At 44.3% G+C, this 21,168-nt stretch overlaps 2 protein-coding genes across 3 annotated transcripts; both read left to right on the top strand.

The window, feature by feature from the left end:
- The first annotated feature begins 651 nt into the window (after positions 1-651).
- Positions 652-20,172, top strand: LOC118228880 (tripartite motif-containing protein 35-like). 2 transcript variants are annotated; one of them, XM_035420439.1, is made up of 6 exons: positions 652-5,772; positions 6,596-6,691; positions 6,777-7,007; positions 8,518-8,540; positions 8,913-9,031; positions 19,207-20,172. In XM_035420439.1, the coding sequence occupies exons 1-6, from the start codon at positions 5,368-5,370 to the stop codon at positions 19,728-19,730; spliced, it is 1,398 nt and encodes a 465-aa protein (XP_035276330.1). In that variant the 5' UTR covers positions 652-5,367; the 3' UTR covers positions 19,731-20,172. The 2 variants fall into 2 exon arrangements, with proteins under 2 accessions (XP_035276330.1, XP_035276329.1); XM_035420438.1 differs by lacking the exon at positions 19,207-20,172 and adding an exon at positions 9,475-10,395.
- On the top strand, positions 13,730-17,568 carry LOC118228925 (tripartite motif-containing protein 35-like). The gene is made up of 3 exons (XM_035420513.1): positions 13,730-14,145; positions 16,875-16,970; positions 17,056-17,568. Exons 1-3 carry the CDS (start codon positions 13,741-13,743, stop codon positions 17,311-17,313), a joined length of 759 nt encoding a protein of 252 aa, XP_035276404.1. The 5' UTR covers positions 13,730-13,740; the 3' UTR covers positions 17,314-17,568.
- Positions 20,173-21,168: the final 996 nt, after the last annotated feature.

The raw sequence follows: 21,168 nt of genomic DNA, 5'->3' as shown, positions 1-21,168 counted from the left end.
CCCCCACCCCCCTTAGCCCTGGTCCCGCCCCCCTGCCCCCCCACCCCCAGGAGCCCTGTTCCTGCCCCCCAAAGTCTGAATGGGGAGGGGACAACGGGCAGTGGGGGGGTCGGGTAGGTGCCACAAGCTCCGGGGGGTAGATGATGCCAACTACCTGATGATGACTTGTTCATGAGGGTGGGCCTTGTTACCCTGTAAATAGTGCCTGTGCCCCCATCCCCAAATCAGGACCCCCTGGTTCTGCCCATTAGATCTGTGGTGTGTTGTTATTTTTATATGTATATTTATCTTTTTCTCCTTTATTTTTTATGTCTAGTTTCTTTTAATCAGAAGAATGTTGACTCCACCCCACTGATCAGCAGAACAGCCAGATGGTCTGATCCGTTTGTCAGTGGATCAGTCTTGATGCAGCTCACAAGGCCAAAACACAGGGTTCAGTCAGTGAGTCTGACAGGAGAAGTTTGTTTTAATGCAGTAATTATGCACTGGATAAAGAACAGTGTTTTTCATGAGGAAAGGGAGGAGAGAGACCCCCAACACGCACACGCACGCACGCACACGCACACACACACACGCACACGCACACGCACACGCACACGCACACGCATGCACACACACACACATACATATACTCACACACACACACACACACATACACACGCACACATACACACACACACACACACATACACATACACACGCGCACACACATGCACACACACACACGTACACACACGCGCACACACGCACATAAATACACACACACACACACTGCCTGTATTCAGCTGTAAAAGTGTGGTCCTTTAGCAGAGATTTTCCACTGATGTTTCTCCACTATGCTCTTCTCTTAATATCTATTTTCTATTAGTGCTAAATTTACTAATGAGATTTTTATATGGACTTTCTTTTAACATTAACGTCAAAGTTCATATAATTGTGTTAATATTCACCTCTGAAAAGGTCTTTCCTACAAAAACAGCTCTTTGGTTTTCAGTGTGCACATTAAATACAAATAGACCAGCCATGAAGCCAACAATGTAACCACAATCATGGCTTTTTTTCTGTTCTGAATAAAACTTGACACAAAATAGATATATTTTTATCCTTTTGTTGGTATAAAGAAAGATTCATGTTTTGCAGAGATTTTACTTTTAAAAAATATCTTTCACAGATAAATTGATTTGAATTTTTCATTTTCATTGAAATGTTCTGCTTTATATGAAGAGAGGTGGTATTGTGCTCGGAGGACTACAGAAATACAACTCCCAGAATACATCTGTAACATTTACACAACGTTTACTACATTAATCCAGGATTTGGACAGTCTGGTGTGAATGTATATTTAACACATTGCCATAAGGACTGAAATGCACTGTTGTGTAAGGAGTTAGGTTTCTTCAGTCTGTTGTGTTTAGGATGACTGCTATTACAGAACTCTGGGGTAGATTTTTCATAAGCACTTAAAAGGTTGTCACTTAAAGGGAACAGTGTGGTTTTTACCTGTTACTTACGCTTTAACATGTCACAAATCAAATCAAAATGATTGGTTATTAGAAATGCCAAAATATTGTCTCATCTATACACTTCAACATGAGAGAATTAGTATTTGTATATGAATGGTATTTCTGTTGTGTTGTGACAGACTCACGTGATGTGCATTCGACAAGGAGAACTGTTCTTTGTGACTGTTTCAAACTGAAGCTTCTGTTTTCTTCACCAATGCCATTGATTTGATTAAGACACAAGGGGATTGACTGCAGATTGTATTTACATGTTAGGAGAAAATATTACATCTATTAAAATGCATTATTGCAGCCAAATGATTGAGGAAGTGTTCTGTTGGAGCCATCGCCTTAGGCGGCCATGTTTGTTTGCTGTGCATGATCTTTTCTGGCTCCTGACATTCACGAACGTTCATGGTGAACTGAAAAAATGTTTGGGTCTGTTTGAATGTTGTCAAATGTTTGCTGATGTTCCCCTTGTTGAATGCATGCGAGGCGCTCCAGAGGGTTAAAGTTCAGCCCGCAGCTGAATGAGAGGAGCAGCTGAGAACTTCTAATGACTTCCCAATGTTATAGGAATGTTATAGGAATGTTGGTGTTTATTGGGCCCAGTAGACTTTCTGTCGATTTGTCAGTAGGCTTTTGAAAATGATAACTGACGGTATTTACATTAATGAAGTATTACCACAGCTTGTGTGTTTATATTTATGATATGATATTTGTATGTCAAATTGCTTTGTATATCAAAATATATACATAGGTTTTCTTGTGAGATAGAAAAAGACTGTGGTTTGCTGACCTTCAGGAATACTGAAGTTGGCCTTCCTCATTTCAGGAAAAAAAATGAAATGTTGCTTTTTATTTTATTTTTTAAAACTGAACCTGTGGTCTTGTACAGCCCCAGGAGCAGACTAGCAGGCCGGTTTGGGAAGCAGCCCACTTGCTTGACACTTTGTTTCTCTTTATTTTCAGATAATATAAAGCATGAACCAAGCACAACAAATATAATATTTCAAAAATGGTAATTAGATGTGTACACTCAATATATGGTGGAGTGACTAGGACCATTCAAATGGATTATTAGGTTTGTAAGATAATAGTACATACATTGATGGTATTAATGTGTGTGGCCTGCTTAGCAGTGTAATTTGTTAAAAATCATTAGAGTGTTTTTTCTAGTGTTGGTGTGTCAGAGGGCTGAAGCTGGTTTTGGTCTCAGGGCTGATAGTACTGAAGCTGGTTCTGGTCTCGGGGCTGATAGTACTGAAGCTGGTTTTGGCCTGGGGCTGATGGAGCTGAAGCTGGTTTTGGCCTGGGGCTGATAGAGAGCTGAAGCTGGTTTTGGTCTGGGGGCTGATAGAGAGCTGAAGCTGGTTTTGGTCTGGGGGCTGATAGAGAGCTGAAGCTGGTTTTGGTCTGGGGGCTGATAGAGCTGAAGCTGGTTTTGGTCTGGGGGCTGATAGAGCTGAAGCTGGTTTTGGTCTGGGGGCTGATAGAGCTGAAGCTGGTTTTGGTCTGGGGCTGATAGAGCTGAAGCTGGTTTTGGCCTGGGGCTGATAGAGGGCTGAAGCTGGTTTTGGTCTGGGGGCTGATAGAGAGCTGAAGCTGGTTTTGGCCTGGGGCTGATAGAGCTGAAGCTGGTTTTGGCCTGGGGCTGATGGAGAGCTGAAGCTGTTTTTGGCCTGGGGCTGATAGAGCTGAAGCTGGTTTTGGCCTGGGGCTGATAGAGCTGAAGCTGGTTTTGGCCTGGGGCTGATAGAGAGCTGAAGCTGGTTTTGGTCTGGGGGCTGATAGTGGGGAAGCTGGTTTTGGTCTGATGGCTGATAGAGATGGAGCTGATTTTGCTCTGGGGCTGATAGTTTTGAAGCTAGTGTTTGGCAGGGTGTCCTACTGGAAGCTATTAATTGATATTCTGGCCAGTTTGTCTCTTGTTAAGTTATTTTTAGATATAAATTTGGTGCCCAACATGGGACTGAGCTTGTCCAATTCACATCATAATTTTGAATGGCCACATATCTGCAAAATCAGCCATGTTCCTGTGTGAACCTCACTGCTGGTTTAGGAGCATGTAGACAGGAACATAATTATTATTTGCATTTTCCTGTCAGGACAGTCTGTTTATAAACTCTTATTGTATATAAATAAAGACTGATATCTACATGAGTCTTCAATGGGATCAGGGAATATTATCCTCAGAAATATTTACCTTATAAGCAAACCATTTCTGTTTGTCATTTTCATAAAGTTTAAACTTCTGTAAGTGGTGAATGTGCCACTTTTTCGGTTGCATTGGACCAAATTTGTTTTGTATTTATATTTGTCTTAATATCTGGCCAACATTTGTTTGCAGAAATGTTTCTTTTCAGAACATCACTCTGGTGCTGAAAACAAGTGGAGATTTTCACTCAAGTGAAAAGAGTTACAGACCGCTCTAAACTCACACTTTATCATGTTACTTTATGACCATTGAGATTTGATGGATCTTTTTTCCCCAAGAATGAAAATGAGAATCCTGTACTGTTGATTATTAGAAAGTGTTAATTGGTATGAGCAGGTAGCAGGTCTGTTATGTAATTTTGTAGAAGTGGTTTGATACTAATAAAGCCTGTTTCCGGCTGAAGCGCATATCGTGGTGTGAAATGATTGATGGACCCCTGTGCATTCGTTCAGAACTCTGCTAAACAAATGCTGCTATTCCACTGAACTTGTTAGCTTGTGAGTGGAACAGTGAGCCACACGAGCCATGAGATGAGCGGGTAAAGCCTAGCGCCAGGCCTTAGGTTAGTCCGTGGCTGTTTCTCAGTACGCGTTCTTGTCTGTACTTGTGTTCTTGTTTCCTTGTGAAACGTCATCTTTTGTGGCCCAAGTCCTGTTCCAATACTCAAGTTCGCATTTCGCCAAGAATGGTTAAAATTCCTGGAAGTGTTCTTGACACGCCCATTTTACCGAGGATGCATCGGTTGCTAACTTGTATGAACTTGACAACACAAATATCCCAGCATTCATTGCGCAATGGCAGACGAGACCACTGAACGGTCACAATTATATTGTATATGTTATAATGACTCAATTTCAGCTCATTTTAACCATACATAACATAAGTATAAAGTATAAAAATTTAATTCGGCTCTAATTCAGTTTAATCTGTTACCTTAGAGACCAACTCATAGCCAGAGGATAGTAGCAGTCTGGCAGAGAGCAGTAGGAGCTCCATGGGTTGCCTCTCTCTCCATTGAAATGAAGGACTTCCTGTGAGAATGCCGTGGGACTGCCCTGATTGGTGTAAATCCGGGGAACTCATAATGATGTCACAACCCAATAGATATCTCCCACGACCCTAAGTAAGGTTTATTTTAGAGAGTAACGAGGCCCCTGATATGGACTCCAGCTCTAGATCTGTGTTTGAATCCTGTTTGTGAGGCAGGGTGTGTGCTTGTGATTAGCTGGGGAATTAGATTCCATTTGGATTAACACACATGAGAGAGAACTGACAACACCTGAAGAACTGGGCTGGTGTAGAACTGTTGGCAGATCATCCAATCAAACCCCAGTGTTACAATGCTGCTTGCTGTAGGAAGTTTTGTTCCTGATAATCAGGTGTGTCTAACAGGAAGAGCTGTTTCTCACAGGTAGATGCTTTAGTAACATCAAGGACCTGTTAATACAATTTAAATTTATATTTTTCAGAAATACAGGATTTTCTGATAACATAGACAAAGAAAAAATACCAAGACAAAGAGAGATTTGAGTCTAATTTTAAAGACAATCCTTAGCTGCAGTTTGTTGTGACAGCAGTAAGTAAAAGTGAAAATAAACTACAGATTTAGCAGAAATCATTACTGAGTGCAGAACAAACTGAGGCAGAATGGCGTCTGGATCTTCTCTCCTGGAAGAGGAGCTCTCCTGTCCTGTGTGCTCTGAAATCTTCAGGGATCCTGTTCTCCTGAATTGCTGTCACAGCTTCTGTAAGGCCTGTCTGCAGCAGCACTGGGAACAGAAGGGATCTCAGGAGTGCCCAGTGTGCAGGAGAAGATCTTCTATGGATCCACCTCGCCCTAACCTGTCTCTGAGGAATATCTGTGAGGCTTTCTTAAAGGAGAGAAGTCAGAGAGCTAAAGCAGGATCTGAAGAACTCTGCAGTCTGCACAGTGAGAAACTCAAACTCTTCTGTTTGGTGGATCAAATACCCGTCTGCGTTGCCTGTCAGACTTCTACAAAGCATGAAAACCACGAAGTGCGACCAGTTCAGGAGGTTGCAGAAGAGTATAAGGTAACAGATTTATAACAGAATTTAGACATTTATAATCTTATTATCTCATTTAATTTTCACCTCCTTTTTGTTTCTTGTAATCGTCTGTATTCGTATTAATTGTCTGTAGTTCACAAAGTGATTGAGTAAATTCATAGTGATTAAAAAATACTTTGGATTTTGAAGTTGGGTTTTTAATGCTGCTTTTTATCTACTGAGACCTAATAGAAGCTTATCGAACAGCTTAACTGAAAACATGAAAATGTGTGAAAGAAATATAATTCATATTTAGTATGAGTATATTTTCATGATTCAGATTGGTTCAAAATGCAGTTATCAAGCCTGATTGCAGTTTGAGCTCCTGACTACGTGTCACATGACTGAAAGAGAGAGACAGGAGGGAGGGGCAGGAGTGTGGAGACATTCTCAGAGCTGTGCTAGGGAGCAGTGCTCAGCATGGGACAGTAGGGGTCAAAGTTCATGCCTCAGATATATGTGTCTGACACAATGTGGCCTTAGAGGGCAGATCACTGATAATGTGTCACTATAGACTAAAGATACAGCACATTTAACTTTTAACATTTCCATTTCAAAACATTTGTAACTTGAATTTTGCCAGTAAAACAGAATCTTAGTGTTGTAATTTGCTGAAGTTATACTTGTTTACCTGGCATGTCTTATCATAGATGCTGTGAACACATTGTCTTTTCAGAAACTGTGACCAGAGACTCCATTCTGGCTCCCCTCTGTCTGAGCAGGGGCTCTTGTGCTGTCTGTCTAGGCAGTGAAGTTTATTGTCGGTCTGTTTCCTCATTAAAGTGTGGACTCTGTCATTTTTTTCCAGGAGAAACTCAGGACTGCACTGGCTCCACTGCAGGAGAAGCTAAAAGCCTTTAATGCAGAAAAACTAATCTGTGATCAAACAGCAGAGCACATCAAGGTACTGTACTGAGGCCTTTAAATCACAGTGTTGAAAATGCAGCACTGGATTGTGCTGAAATGATGGTGAATGATGTTTATTCCAGAGCCAGGCCCAGCATACAGAGAGACAGATAAAGATGGAGTTTGAAAAACTTCAGCAGTTCCTAAAAGATGAAGAGGCAGCCAGGATCACTAAACTGTGGGAGGAAGAAGAGCAGAAGAGTCAGATGATGAAGGAGAAGATAGAGAAGATGACAGAAGAGATATCATCCCTTTCAGAACAAATCAGAGCCATAGAACAGGAGCTGGGAGCTGAAGACGTCTCATTCCTGCAGGTAAGACCTGTTCACTCTGTGTCTGCAGGACTCTATACAAACTGCTGTTAATGCTCTCACACCTTCATTTATAGAATATAGTGTGCAAACCTTTTCAGCGATGACCCAAAAATATCAATCCATGCTTTTCACTTCCCAAACTGATGTCATTTTCATTGTTATACTCCTGACAATAGCCATGTTTCTAAAACATAAAAGCTAACTGAAGGGACAAAGTTACTGAAATTAGCAGGTTATTAATCACAGAAAGCACAGTCACATTAACAGAACTTGAGGATTTATCAATGAAGCACAGTCTGGGTAAAGGGCTTAATGCTGCCAGACCAAAAACAAAACATGTTTTCTTGTTAACGTTATAGTCGTCGTCAGAGAGAGTCATTAGGTATCAGCAGTTTAGAGTCACCAGTTAGCCTAACCTGCATGTCTTTGGACTGTGGGAGGAAACCAGAGTACCTGGAGGAAACCCACACAGGCATAGGGAGAACATTCAAACAGGCCAGAATTCGAACCCAGGACCTTCTTGCTGTGAGGAGACAGTGCTCCCCACTTCACCACTGTGCTGCTCTCAATGCGGCCAATATTTCACTAATGTTCCACATTTTAATGTCAAAAGCACAAAAAGACCAGATTGCAGTGATCAGCTAAAGCTATATTTTCGCCTAAAGCAGTTACTCAGGCAGAATCAGCGCCATGTCCTGGAGCTCAGTAGGAGTGAAGCACCAGGCCACATTAAAGCAGGCATTTACATGATCATATGAAATACACCGTCTAACACAAACAATAAAAATGCACTTTAACAACTTTTATTTTTTCTGTTCAGAATTTATTTTTACAAACACATGAAAGTATTAATGAATACTAATAAGTTTTTCATGCAGCCCTAATTGCAGTTGCTATATGGTACATGATACCACAAACAAATAGATATCCCTGTGACCTACGTTTGGCTGACTGACCAATAATTCATGCCCTGCTGGCATAAACAAGAACTTGCAGCCAAGCCAGAGCGTCAGGGACAGTTACTCTAAGCAGTCTGGCAGAGAGCAGTAGGAGTTCCGTGGGTCGCCTCTCTCTCCATTGAAATGAAGGACTTCCTGTGAGAGCTCTGTGGGACTGCCCTGATTGGTGTAAATCCAGGGAATTCATAATGATGTCACAACCCAATAGATATCTCTCACGACCCAAACTTGGGTTTGTGCACCTCTGCCCTGAACCACCGATTCATATAAACGTGCAAATATCATGAAATCTCTATGAAGCGTTGTCAAGCAGAACGATTATATTCTCTGGTTTGCAGGTGGTGTTTTTCTCCAAAATACAAGTTTATCATCATCCTACATCTGCACATTATACACATATACAACTATGGTGAAGCAACACATTTAGTTTTCTATGTCATAAGTCATACGGAAGCCATGTTCAGTACCATACAGTCAGATATTACTGTGGTAACTGATTTAATGGACTGAGCATTGGCTACAGTGGTAATAATTCACTCTCCTTATTTCAGAGTTACAAGGACACAGAAAGCAGGTAAGCAAACTCCATTGTGTCTCATCAGGTTAAATATCAGTAGTATTTTATTGGCTCTATGGTGATCTATCAGTGATGTGGAATGTGTTTGAAAAGGCTCTCTCTCTCTATGATAATTACTGCTGCTTTAAAATATTGATGTAATGAATTTAATATTTCCTCTCTAATATAAAACCACCCCCCCCCCTCCTGTGAGTGTGTGTCCCTCAGTGGGGTCGGGCTGCTTCATATTTGGCAGCCAGTGGGGCTGTGTGGCAGAACGCGGGATGGAGCCACTTTCTTATAGAATGAAGATCTGATATTGCCGCTGATAATCTTCTATGGTAATGAAGCCACGCCCACAGCACAAGTGACTCCTGAATATTATTGCAGAGCCCGGTGCACACTGGCGGATCTAGAAAAGGTCTCAGGAGCGCTGATTGATGTGGCCAAGCACCTGGGCAATCTGAAGTACAGAGTGTGGGAGAAGATGCGTGGGACTGTTCAATACAGTGAGTACTGGGGATAGGGAGCTCCACATTGTCACTGTACAGGGAGAATCTTCAGCATCCTTTCCACAAGCTGATAAAGCCAGTCAGAGTCATATTGGTCCTGTCTGTGTAAGAGCCCTGGAGTGAAGAGACTGAGCACCAGTCCTTAATCTCACTGATGCTCATAATAAAATGCTGCTTTAAGAGTGATACTATATTTAAGGGGAAGGACAGGAGCTACACAAACACTGACAGGCTTTGCTCCCTCTTATAGCGATTATACAATGTGAGATTTCTGAAATATTATTTGCTTTTAGTTATGATGCTTCTCTCACACATGTATCTGAGCCTATAATGGTTGTTTTTGTGAAACACAGTTTATTTACCCATCATTATGAGCCCATTGTCTCTAATGGTTTCCTTTGTGCAGATCAGTGCTGACGTCTCATTCTCTGTCCCTTCAGCTCGTGTGATTCTGGACCCAAACACAGCACATCCCAACCTCTCACTGTCTGAGGATCTGACCAGTGTGACATGGAGTGATAAGAGACAGCAGGTTCCTGATAATCCAGAGAGATTTGATGGGGGGTGGTTGTGTGTGCTGGGCTCTGAGGGATTCAGCTCAGGGAGACACTGCTGGGAAGTAGAGGTGGGAGGTGATGACTGGTGGGCGGGTGTGGCTAAAGAGTCCTTCAGCAGGAAAGGGTTTGCGGATCTGACCCCAGCAGGAGGAGTGTGGGCTATAAAGCAGCAAATTATGGATTACGTAGCCCTGACCGCCCCAAATTCAGACCACCATGTGCAGAGGGATCTCCAGAGGGTCAGAGTGCAGCTGGACTGGGACAGGGGGGAGGTGTTATTCTCTGACGCCAGTGACAACACTCTTCTCTACACTTTTAAACTCTCCTTTACTGAGAGAGTCTTTCCATTCTTTGCTTGTAATGTAGGAGGGTCACATTTGCAGGTTCATCCGCTGAAGGTATCTGTAGCAGTGGGATAGCACTGTGGGATTGTGGGTAAATATCATGTCTAAATGATTCTGTGTTTGCAGACAATATTGACATTCAGATATTAATCCAGTAATGAAATGTATATTTCATGATAAGCGTGTTGCTTCTTTGACATAGTCTCATAATGTTAATTTAGTGAGTAAAGCATTTAATTGCATGTTGAGCTGAGTGGTCGTACCTGCAGCACAGTACCCTGAGTACAGAGGAGAGACTGAGTCTCAGAGCACTGCAGGGAGATCAGAGCTTTTCACTGCTTACCTGCATCATGGACCAGCACTGCATGGTTACTGAGCAACATGATAGAACATCATCGGATAAGAGGTCCTGCTGTACTTATGAAACACTGCACAAATAAACTGCTGTACCTCATCAACATATGCAGTCTGTCTGTCCGTCTGTCTGTCTGTATCAGTGTATGCAGTCTGTCTGTCCGTCTGTCTGTCTGTATCAGTGTATGCAGTCTGTCCGTCCGTCTGTCTGTCTGTAGTCCATTTTTCAGTAGTCCATCCATCCATCCGCTCTCTATACCCCCTTTTCCTGGTCAGGTCACAAGGGCAATTTGATTAGGCAACTAGCCTACCTGCATGTCTTTGGACTGTGGGAGGAAACCGGAGAACACTGAGGGTTCAAACCCACAAACCCTGATGGCAGTAGTAGCATTTAATTTCAGACCACATGCATGCTCTGGAAATACAGCAGATAGTGGATGCAGGCGACTTTCATAGGAGAAATTAGTGTGACACAGGGTGTGTCCCGATACTTTTCACTCCTCCCCTCCTTTCCGCCACTCCTCCCCTCACCCATTACCACTCTTCTCTGCCTTTCCTCAACTCCCCCACTACCACTCCTCTCCTCTCCTCCTCTCCTCCCCTCCCCCACTGCTACTCCTCTCCTCTTTTTCTCCACTCCCCCACTACCACTCCTCTCTACCTTTCCTCCTCTCCCCCATTACTCTCCTCCCCTCCTCTCCTCCACTCCCCCACTACCACTCCTCTCCTCCCCTCCCTTCCTCCACTCCCCCACTACCACTCCTCTCCTCCCCTCCCTTCCTCCACTCCCCCACTACCACTCCTCTCCTCCCCTCCTTTCCTCCACTCCCCCACTACCACTCCTCTCTACCTTTCCTCCTCTCCCCCATTACTCTCCTCCCCTCCTCTCCTCCACTCCCCCACTAGTACTTGTCTCCTAGCTGGAAGTGTGTGGAGGAAGGGAGGGGAGGAGATGAGTGCGCGGTTCTGTCCTCAAACAGACTCTTCTGCTACTGAGAGCAGCTCCTTAAAGAGCACAGACAGAGAGGTCAGAGAGCAGCTCCTTAAAGAGCACAGACAGAGAGGTCAGTGAGCAGCTCCTTAAAGAGCACAGACAGAGAGGTCAGAGAGCAGCTCCTGAAAGAGCACAGACAGAGAGGTCAGTGAGGAGCTCCTTAAAGAGCACAGACAGAGAGGTCAGAGAGCAGCTCCTGAAAGAGCACAGACAGAGAGGTCAGTGAGCAGCTCATTAAAGAGCACAGACAGAGAGGTCAGAGAGCAGCTCCTGAAAGAGCACAGACAGAGAGGTCAGTGAGCAGCTCCTTAAAGAGCACAGACAGAGAGGTCAGTGAGCAGCTCCTGAAAGAGCACAGACAGAGAGGTCAGAGAGGTCAGTGAGCAGCTCCTTAAAGAGCACAGACAGAGAGGTCAGTGAGCAGCTCCTGAAAGAGCACAGACAGAGAGGTCAGTGAGCAGCTCCTTAAAGAGCACAGACAGAGAGGTCAGTGAGCAGCTCCTGAAAGAGCACAGACAGAGAGGTCAGTGAGCAGCTCCTTAAAGAGCACAGACAGAGAGGTCAGTGAGCAGCTTCTGAAAGAGTACAGACAGAGAGGTCAGTGAGCATCTCCTTAAAGAGCACAGACAGAGAGGTCAGTGAGCAGCTCCTGAAAGAGCACAGACAGAGAGGTCAGTGAGCAGCTCCTTAAAGAGCACAGACAGAGAGGTCAGAGAGGTCAGTGAGCAGCTCCTGAAAGAGCACAGACAGAGAGGTCAGTGAGCAGCCTGTGATTTCCTCTCCTGTTTTGTGTGCCTGAATGAGACCCTTCTGTCCAAAACTTTTCTCAGTAATTTTGACATTTTTGCTACATTTAGACTACTAGGGGGCACCACACCTCGAGCTTTGCCATCGGAGAATGACATCTAGCTTTGTCCGCAGCAGAGCATCGTCTGAGACTCAGTGGTAGGGCCCACAATTGTGAGACACTTAAAGCCCCATAGTGCTGAATACAGACACCATGCTCAAGCTAAAGCGATAAGCTTGGCCGAAATTAACTATCTTTATCCCCTAAAAGCTCAGACACTGCTCAGGAGTCTAATGTTTATCTTGCTTGTTCTAGTGCAGCCCGGACTAGCCTAGCTTCGGGGAAATAAAGAGCAGAGGTACATGTTATGTACTCCGTAAAATAAAAGTTGAGGACAGCAGACTGTGTGGTGTTGAACTTCTCCCTGTATTCTCTCTTCTTCCCATCCTTCTCATGTTACTCAGGGGGCATGAGATGGCTCTTAATCAGCTGGTACAGGGCAGGGCTTCCCATGCAGTCTGAACCCCAAAATCCATTTAGTGAGCAAATACATTTACCCACCCCTTCATAAAACACAGAATAGTGTGCATACACTACACATCAAAACAACTGCAGGTGCACTGCAACACATGCTGTGTACAAATCCTGCAGCATTTAATGTAATGACATAAAATCATAACAATGAAAACGGGCCATTCAGCCCACAGGTCACCTGACCAGTGTGTCAGAGAGTCACTGTTCCTCACTTCCTGGAGTCCAGAGTTCAGAGCGATCTGTACATCTGGACCAGGAGGTTGCCAGCTTGATTCCCAGGGGGAATTGGTCTACCGTGTCAATCAAATTTGAGTAACTGTGTGTGTGTTCGACAAAGTGACTACAGACACACTAACAGGACTCGGCTGAAAACAAGGCTGAGTGTTTTTATTCACCTTTCCTGCGTATCGTTTTCAGGACAACTGTAGTAGAGCATGATTGCCACAAGATGACAGGATTTCACACGGTTTTGTTTTGCTCGGGCTTGTCTCCCTCGTGAGGATGCAATGCTGGTGCAGCAGGGAGTTTCATGACGCCTGACTCACTCAGATCATCTCAAAGTAAGATTTATTACAGACAGGATCAGAGAGCCACTGACATAAACACAACATGTAGATTTTTTGCTTTATTTGATGACCTCCCCCCCCCCCCCCTAGTTGGATGGTGCCCCGCTGCCCCAGTTAAAAAACCAAAATGTTAACAAGTTGTTCATTTTCCTTTATTACACTTTTCATGTTTAGAGGGATAATTTACTCTGTGTTTGAATCCTGTTTGTGAGGGAGGGTGTGTGTTTGTGATTAGCTGGGGAATGAGATTCCATTTGGATTAACACACATGAGAGAGAACTGACAGAACCTGAAGAACAGGGCTGGTGCGAAACTGCTGGCAGATCAGCCACTCAAACCTCAGTGGAATAATGCTGCCCCCTGCAAGAAGTGCTGTTTGATAATCAGGTGTGTCTAACAGGAAGAGCAAAGAAATTAAGGACTTATAATTATTACCTATAATTATCCTGAATTAGTAATAAAAACCAACAGGAAGAGCCGAGATTTGGACTGAAATTAGAAACAGTACTATGACTTGCAGTTTGTTCTGACAGCAGTAAGTGAAACAGTAAGCGAACAGACTGGGACAGAATGGCATCAGGATCTTCTCTCCTGGAAGAGGAGCTCTCCTGTCCTGTTTGCTTTGAAATCTTCAGGGATCCTGTTGTCCTGAGTTGCAGTCACAGCTTCTGTAAGGCCTGTCTGCAGAAGAACTGGGAACAGAAGGGATCTCGGGAGTGCCCAGTGTGCAGGAGAAGATCTTCTAAGGATAAACCTCCCCTTAACCTGTCTCTGAGGAATATCTGTGAGTCGTTCTTAAAGGAGAGAAGTCAGAGAGCAAAAGCAGGATCTGAACTGCTCTGCAGTCTGCACAGTGAGAAACTCAAACTGTTCTGTTTGGAGGATGAAATACCCGTCTGCTTTGTCTGCCAAACTTCAAAAAAACATGCAAACCACACAGTGCGACCAGTTCAGGAGGCTGCAGAAGAGTATAAGGTAACTGATATATAACTGAATTTACACTTAAATTATCTCATATTTCATACTTGTAATCAGTATTAATTGTTCGTGCTTTTCCAATTCATTTGTAAATTTCTTGTGATTGAACATTATTATTTAGAATATTTAGGTTTTGGGGCGCTGTCATTTACAGAGTATTTGGCAAAGTTTATTAAACAGCTGAACTGAAATCATGAAAAACCTTTTAGGTCAGAAAAATAGTTCATATTGAAGATTACATTACATTACATTACATTCATTTAGCAGACGCTTTTATCCAAAGCGACGTACAAAAAGTGCATTTTCATGATCGTAGACAACTGCTGAACACGGGTTCAGTAAGGTACAATTACTTATTTTGTAAAGCTATTTCTAGCCGAGACAAAGAACACTATCCTGGTCTAACATCAGCAAAGCCAAACTAGGCAGAAGAATAAGCTAGAGTATTAGGACAAATACAATTTACCAAGAAGTGCAGGGATGGGGCAACATGTAACAAGTGACAGGAAAAAGGTTTTTTTTTTTTTTTTAATATATATATACACAGTGTGGTGTTGGTTATTCTAGGTATAGTCTGAAGAGATGAGTCTTCAGGCCACGGCGGAAGATGGATAGTGAGGGGGAGGTTCGGAGAGGGACGGGGAGTTCGTTCCACCACAGGGGAGCTAGGGTGGAGAAGCTCTGTGATCCCTTTGGGCGGGTGGGAGGGGTTGCAAGACGCCCTGCTGCCGCAGAGCGGAGTGGTCGAGCAGGCACATAGAATTGAGTCATGTCCTGCAAGTAGATGGGGGCTGTCCTGTTGGCGGCAGTGTAGGCAAGGGTCAGGGCTTTGAATCGGATCCTGGCAGCGACCGGTAGCCAGTGAAGTGATCGCAGCAGAGGAGTGACGTGGGAGAATTTGGGGAGGTTGTAGATGAGTCGGGCAGCGGCATTCTGAATCATCTGAAGTGGCTGTATGGCACAAGCTGGCAGGTTTGCAAGGAGAGAGTTGCAGTAATCAAGGCGAGAGGTCACCGTAGCCTGGACGAGCAGCTGGGTGGAGTGCGTCGTCAGGTATGGTCGAATCCTCCTGATGTTGTATAGGAGGAATCTGCAGGACCGTGATGTTGCCTTGATGTGCTCCTTGAGGTCCAGCTGGTCATCCAGGACCACCCCCAGGCTCTTTGCAGAGTGAGAGGCAGTCACTGTGGTGCCATCAACCGTGATTGAGAGTTCACGAAGCAAGGAGGTCTTGTACGGGAAGAAGAGCAGCTCAGTTTTGTTGAGGTTGAGCTTCAGATGGTGGCTGGCCATCCAAGTGGAGATGTCAGCCAGGCAGGAAGAGATCTTATCATTGATCTGTGTGGCCGAGGGGGGGAAAGAAAAGAAGAGTTGTGTGTCATCTGCATAACAATGATAGGAAAAACCATGTGAATTAATGACTGAACCAAGAGATCTGGTGTATAAGGAGAACAGCAGAGGACCCAGTACAGATCCCTGCGGCACTCCCGTAACAAGTGGATGAGAGGCAGAGGCAGACCCCTTCCAGGTGACCTGGTAGGTCCTATCTGCAAGATAGGAAGAGAACCAAGACAGGGCAGTCCCGGTAATTCCCATCCCAGCCAAGGTGGAGAGGAGTATTTTATGGTTGACCGTGTCAAAAGCTGCAGACAGGTCAAGAAGGATCAGGACAGAGGAGAGGCGTGAGGCTCTTGCAGTGGCAAGTGCCTCCGTCACAGCTAGTAGTGCAGTCTCTGTTGAGTGCCCGGATCGGAAGCCAGACTGGTGAGGGTCTAGCAGGTTGTTCTGATGGAGAAAAGAGGTTAATTGTTTAAGAACTGCTCGTTCGAGGGTTTTGGACAGAAAGGGTAGAAGGGATACGGGTCGATAATTTGTTACATCGGAGGGGTCTAAGGTGGGTTTTTTGAGTAGTGGGGTAACACGAGCCGTCTTAAAAACAGAGGGAACATGACCAGAGGAGAGAGAGGAATTAACAATGGAAGACAGATAGGGAAGGAGCTCGCTGGAGATAGATTGGAGAACTTTAGATGGGATGGGGTCAAGTGGACAGGTGGTTGCGCGATGAGAGGTGATGAGTTGTAATACATCGGAGTCCTCCAGCATTTCAAAGGAGGTCAGTGTGGCTAAGATAAATTTCTTTTTCATGATTTTGAATTTCTGATGAAGTAGTTACAGCATTTTCAAAGGGTTATGATCTGCAAAAGGAGCCATTTTAGTCCTCAGGCCTGACCACAGTTTGACTATGTGTCACATGACTGACAGAGAGACAGGAGGGAGGGGCAGGAGTGTGGAGACATTCTCAGAGCTGTGTTAGGGAGCAGTGCTCAACATGGGAAAGTAGGGGTCAAAGTTCATGGCTCAGATATATGTGTCTGACACAATGTAGCCTTAGAGGGCAGATTACTGTTAGTGTGTCAAATGTAACTCTAAGGATACAGCACATTAAACATGCGACATTCTCATTTTAAAATGTTTGTAAATTGAATTTTGCCAGTAAAAACTGAATGTTTGTATTGTAATTTGCTACAGTCATGCCAGTTTACCTGGTATGTTCGTGTCATAGAGAAAATGCAGTGAACACATTGTTTTTACACAAGCTGTGGCCTGAGTCTCCATTCTGGCTCCCCTCTGTCTGAACAGGGGCTCTTGTGTTATTTCTGTAGGTAGTGAAGTTTACTGTTGGTCTGTTTTCTCAGTAAAGTGTGGACTCTGTCATTTCTTTCCAGGAGAAACTCAGGACTGCACTGGCTCCACTGCAGAAGAAGCTAAAAGCCTTTAATGAAGTTAAATTAGTCTGTGATCAAACAGCAGAGCACATCAAGGTACTGTACTGAGGCCTTTAAATCACAGTGTTGATAATGCAGCTTGTGATTGTGCTGAAATGATGGTGAATAATGTTTATTCCAGAGCCAGGCCCAGCGCACAGAGAGCCAGATAAAGATGGAGTTTGGAAAACTTCAGCAGTTCCTAAAAGATGAAGAGGCAGCCAGGATCGCTGCACTGAAGCAGGAAGAGGAGCAGAAGAGTCAGATGATGAAGGAAAAGATTGAGAAGATGACAGAAGAGATATCATCCCTTTCAGAACAAATCAGAGCCATAGAACAGGAGCTGGGAGCTGAAGATGTCTCATTCCTGCAGGTAAGACCTGTTCAGAATTTATTTTGACAAGCACATGAAAACATGAATAAATACTAATAAGTTTTTCATACAGCCCTAATTGCAGTTGCTGTAAGGTACATGACCACAAACAAATAGATATCCCTGTGACCTACGTTTGGCTGACTGACCAATAGTTCATGCACCGCTGGCATGAACAGGAACTTGCAGCCAAGCCAGAGCGTCAGGGACAGTCACTGTAAGCAGTCTGGCAGAGAGCAGTAGGAGTTCTGTGGGTCGCCTCTCTCTGCATTGAAATGAAGGACTTCCTGTGAGAATGCCGTGGGACTGCCCTGATTGGTGTAAATCCGGGGAATTCATAATGGTAACGACCCAATAGATATCTCCCACGACCCAAACTTGGGTTTGTACACCTCTGCCCTGAACCACCGATTCATGTAAACTTGCAAATATCATGAAATCTCTATGAAGCGTTGTCAAGCAGTACGATTATATTCTCCGGTTTGCAGGTGGTGTTTTTCTCCAAAATACAAGTTTATCATCATCCTACATCTGCACATTATACACATAAACAACTATGGTGAAGCAACACATTTAGTTTTCTATGTCATAAGTCATACGGAAGCCATGTTCAGTACCATACAGTCAGATATTACTGTGGTAACAGTTTTAATGGACTGAGTATTGGCTACAGTGGTAATAATTCACTCTCCTTATTTCAGAGCTACAATGACACAGAAGGCAGGTAAGCAAACTCCATTGTGTCTCATCAGGTTAAATATCAGGAATATTTTATTGGCTCTATGGTGATCAATCAGTGATGTGGAATGTGTTTGAAAAGCCTCTCTCTCTATGATAATTACTGCTGCTTTAAAATATTAATATGATGAATTTAATATTTCCCCTCTAATATAAAAACACGCCCCCTCCTCCTGTGAGTGTGTGTCCCTCAGTGGGGTCGGGCTGCTTCATATCTGGCAGCCAGTGGGGCTGTGTGGCAGAACGCTGGGAGGGATGGAGCCATTTTCTTATAGAATGAAGATCTGATGTTGCTGCTCATAATCTTCTATGGTAATGAAGCTACACCCACAGCACAAGTGACTCCGGAATATTATTGCAGAGCCCAGTGCACACTACCGGATCCAGAGAAGGTCTCAGGAGCGCTGATTGATGTGGCCAAGCACCTGGGCAATCTGAAGTACAGAGTGTGGGAGAAGATGCTGGGGACTGTTCAATACAGTGAGTGCTGGGGACAGGGAGCTCCACATTGTCACTGTACAGGGGGAATGTTCAGCATCCTTTCCACAAGCTGATAAAGCCAGTCAGAGTCATATTGGTCCTGTCTGTGTAAGAGCCCTGGAGTGAAGAGACTGAGCACCAGTCCTTAATGTCACTGATGCTCATAATAAAATGCTGCTTTAAGAGTGATACTGTATTTAAGGGGAAGGACAGGAGCTACACAAACACTGACAGGCTTTTCTCCCTCTTATAGGGATTTTACAATATGAGATTTATGAAATATTATTAGCTTTTAGTTCTGGTGCTTCTCTCACACGTGTCTGAGGCTATAAAGGCTGTTTTTGTGAAACCCAGTTTATATCATTAGGAGCCCATTGTGTCTGACGGTTTCCTTTGTGCAGATCAGTACTGACTTCACTTTTTTACTTTACAGGCATTTAGCAGAAGCTCTTATCCAGAGCAACTAACACAACTTTTTACACAGCGTTTACATTGTATCCGATGATACAACTGGATATATACTGAAGCAATGCAGGTTAAGTACCTTGCTCAAGGGTACAACAGCGGTGTCCTACTGGGGAATCTAACCTGTGACTTTTAGGTTACTGCAGCATTTAGTTTACAAGACCAACTCCTTACCCAATGCACTACACTACCGCCTATACTACACTTCTGCTGACGTCTCATTCTCTGTCCCTTCAGCTCCTGTGACTCTGGACCCAAACACAGCAGGTCCCATCCTCTCACTGTCTGAGGATCTGACCAGCGTGAGACGCAGTGGTGAGAGTCAGCAGGTTCCTGATAATCCAGAGAGATTTGATGTGTGGCGATCTGTGCTGGGCTCTGAGGGATTCAGCTCAGAGAGACACTGCTGGGATGTAGAAGTGGGGTTTGGAGGTTCCTGGGTGGTGGGTGTGGCTACAGAGTCCATCAGCAGGAAAGGGCATGTGAGTCTGAGCCCAGCAGGAGGAGTGTGGGGTATACGGCGACGCTTTCTGCGTTATGAAGCCCTGACCTCCCCATATACACCCCTCATTGTGCAGAGGAAACTGCAGAGGGTCAGAGTGCAGCTGGACTGGGACAGGGGGGAGGTGTCATTCTCTGACCCCAGTGACAACACTCCTCTCTACACTTTTAAACACTCCTTCACTGAGAGAGTGTTTCCATTTTTCCGTCCTGAATCTCTGCGGATCTGTCCACTGAAAGTGTCTGTAAGAGTGGAATAGTTCTGTGGTTTGTGTGCAAGGATCAGGTGAACAGACTGCTTCTTTCGCTTTGACAAGATTAATGAGTATATTTGCGGATAATATCTTTTATAATATTTTATTGAATCATTTACAAAATATAGATCCATTTCTGCAGCAGTTTATGATGAATGTAACTTTGAAATCTCATGATGTTGCAGTAAAAATCAGGTTAAAAGAACTGCATTCCATCACATCTGAGCAGGATTCATTAAAATATTTGCCGGTCAAACAGCATCAACAAAATATTGTTTTGTTTGAAACGTTCTGTAGTGTTTCCATGAGAAGTGTCTAATTTCTTTTCACATAACTTCCCAATGTTATCACTGAGTAATAACTGTGCTATATGGTGGTAGTGTAAGTATGTGGGTTTGTGTGTAATCAGTTGAGGCAATAATAAATAATAAATCCACCAGTGGAATCACTCCAGAATGCTGCTTTTTTTCTGACTCGTCACCAGTGTGTCTCCCAGGTGTGTGATGAGGTAAGTCTCCTCCTCTAGAGGCAAACACACCACTCATACGCTGGGTTTGGGTTCAGTTCAAACTCACATGAGCTGATCTGATATACTGATTAGCTAACTTCCATGCAAGTGCTATGAGCTCTGAGAGTGAGTTTGTAATTTTCACCTGAGCCTGATAAAACCGGACCGGTACCCGAGGGTTTGGGTCGGTTCGGGTCCTAATTCGGCCTGTTTCTATTGGTCTGGTTGGGGTTTTGCTCTTTGTAGCTGGGCCTTTATATTTTGAGCACAGAGCGCTGTGTGAGCTGGATGGCAGTTGTAGGCCAGCGAGTCTAAGCTGAGCTCTGTGAGTGACAGAATGGACGCCTCAGAGCCGGGGAGAAAGAAGTTATAGTCAGGGGAGAAGGAAGTGAGGCAGCAGCCATCGAATGGAGAATCCCAGGTCTGGACAAACTTTTACACGGTTTTTGATCGAGCTGCAGACGAAAGCGTGGGGTTCGTAAAATGCAAATTCTGTGATGCCCTGCTTAAGTATGGGAGCCGTGAAACAGGAGCATCAGCGTTATGACAGTATAATGCACAAGCCTGCTGCTGTGCACCATCAACTGATCTGATCCAGACATCAATCACACCTTTTCTGAACAGAACTTCAGCGATACCCCAAACCACGGCGTGTCTACTGTACTGATGCACTTATTAAAAGTCAGGGTCAAACCAGGTTCAGCTTCCAAAATGCTGCAACACGCGGGCTCTGGTCAGACTCAGGCTGAATAGAATGTGGGCTCATGCAGGGTCAGGCTGAAGTTTTTGAGCACGTTTCAAGCTCTAGCCTGAGAGTGAGGGAAATGTCTGTGGTCATACTCACCCTGTCCACTAGATTAGATTCAGATTAGATTAAACACTAGAGGGCGACAGAAGCTGTGCTGAGGTGTTGGATGAAGCCCTGGCTCTACCAGG

The sequence above is a fragment of the Anguilla anguilla genome, chromosome 6, assembly GCF_013347855.1.
Source record: "Anguilla anguilla isolate fAngAng1 chromosome 6, fAngAng1.pri, whole genome shotgun sequence".
Lineage (NCBI taxonomy): Eukaryota > Metazoa > Chordata > Actinopteri > Anguilliformes > Anguillidae > Anguilla > Anguilla anguilla.
Note: the sequence above shows the minus strand (reverse complement) of the source record. Positions and strands in the feature narration are given on the sequence as shown.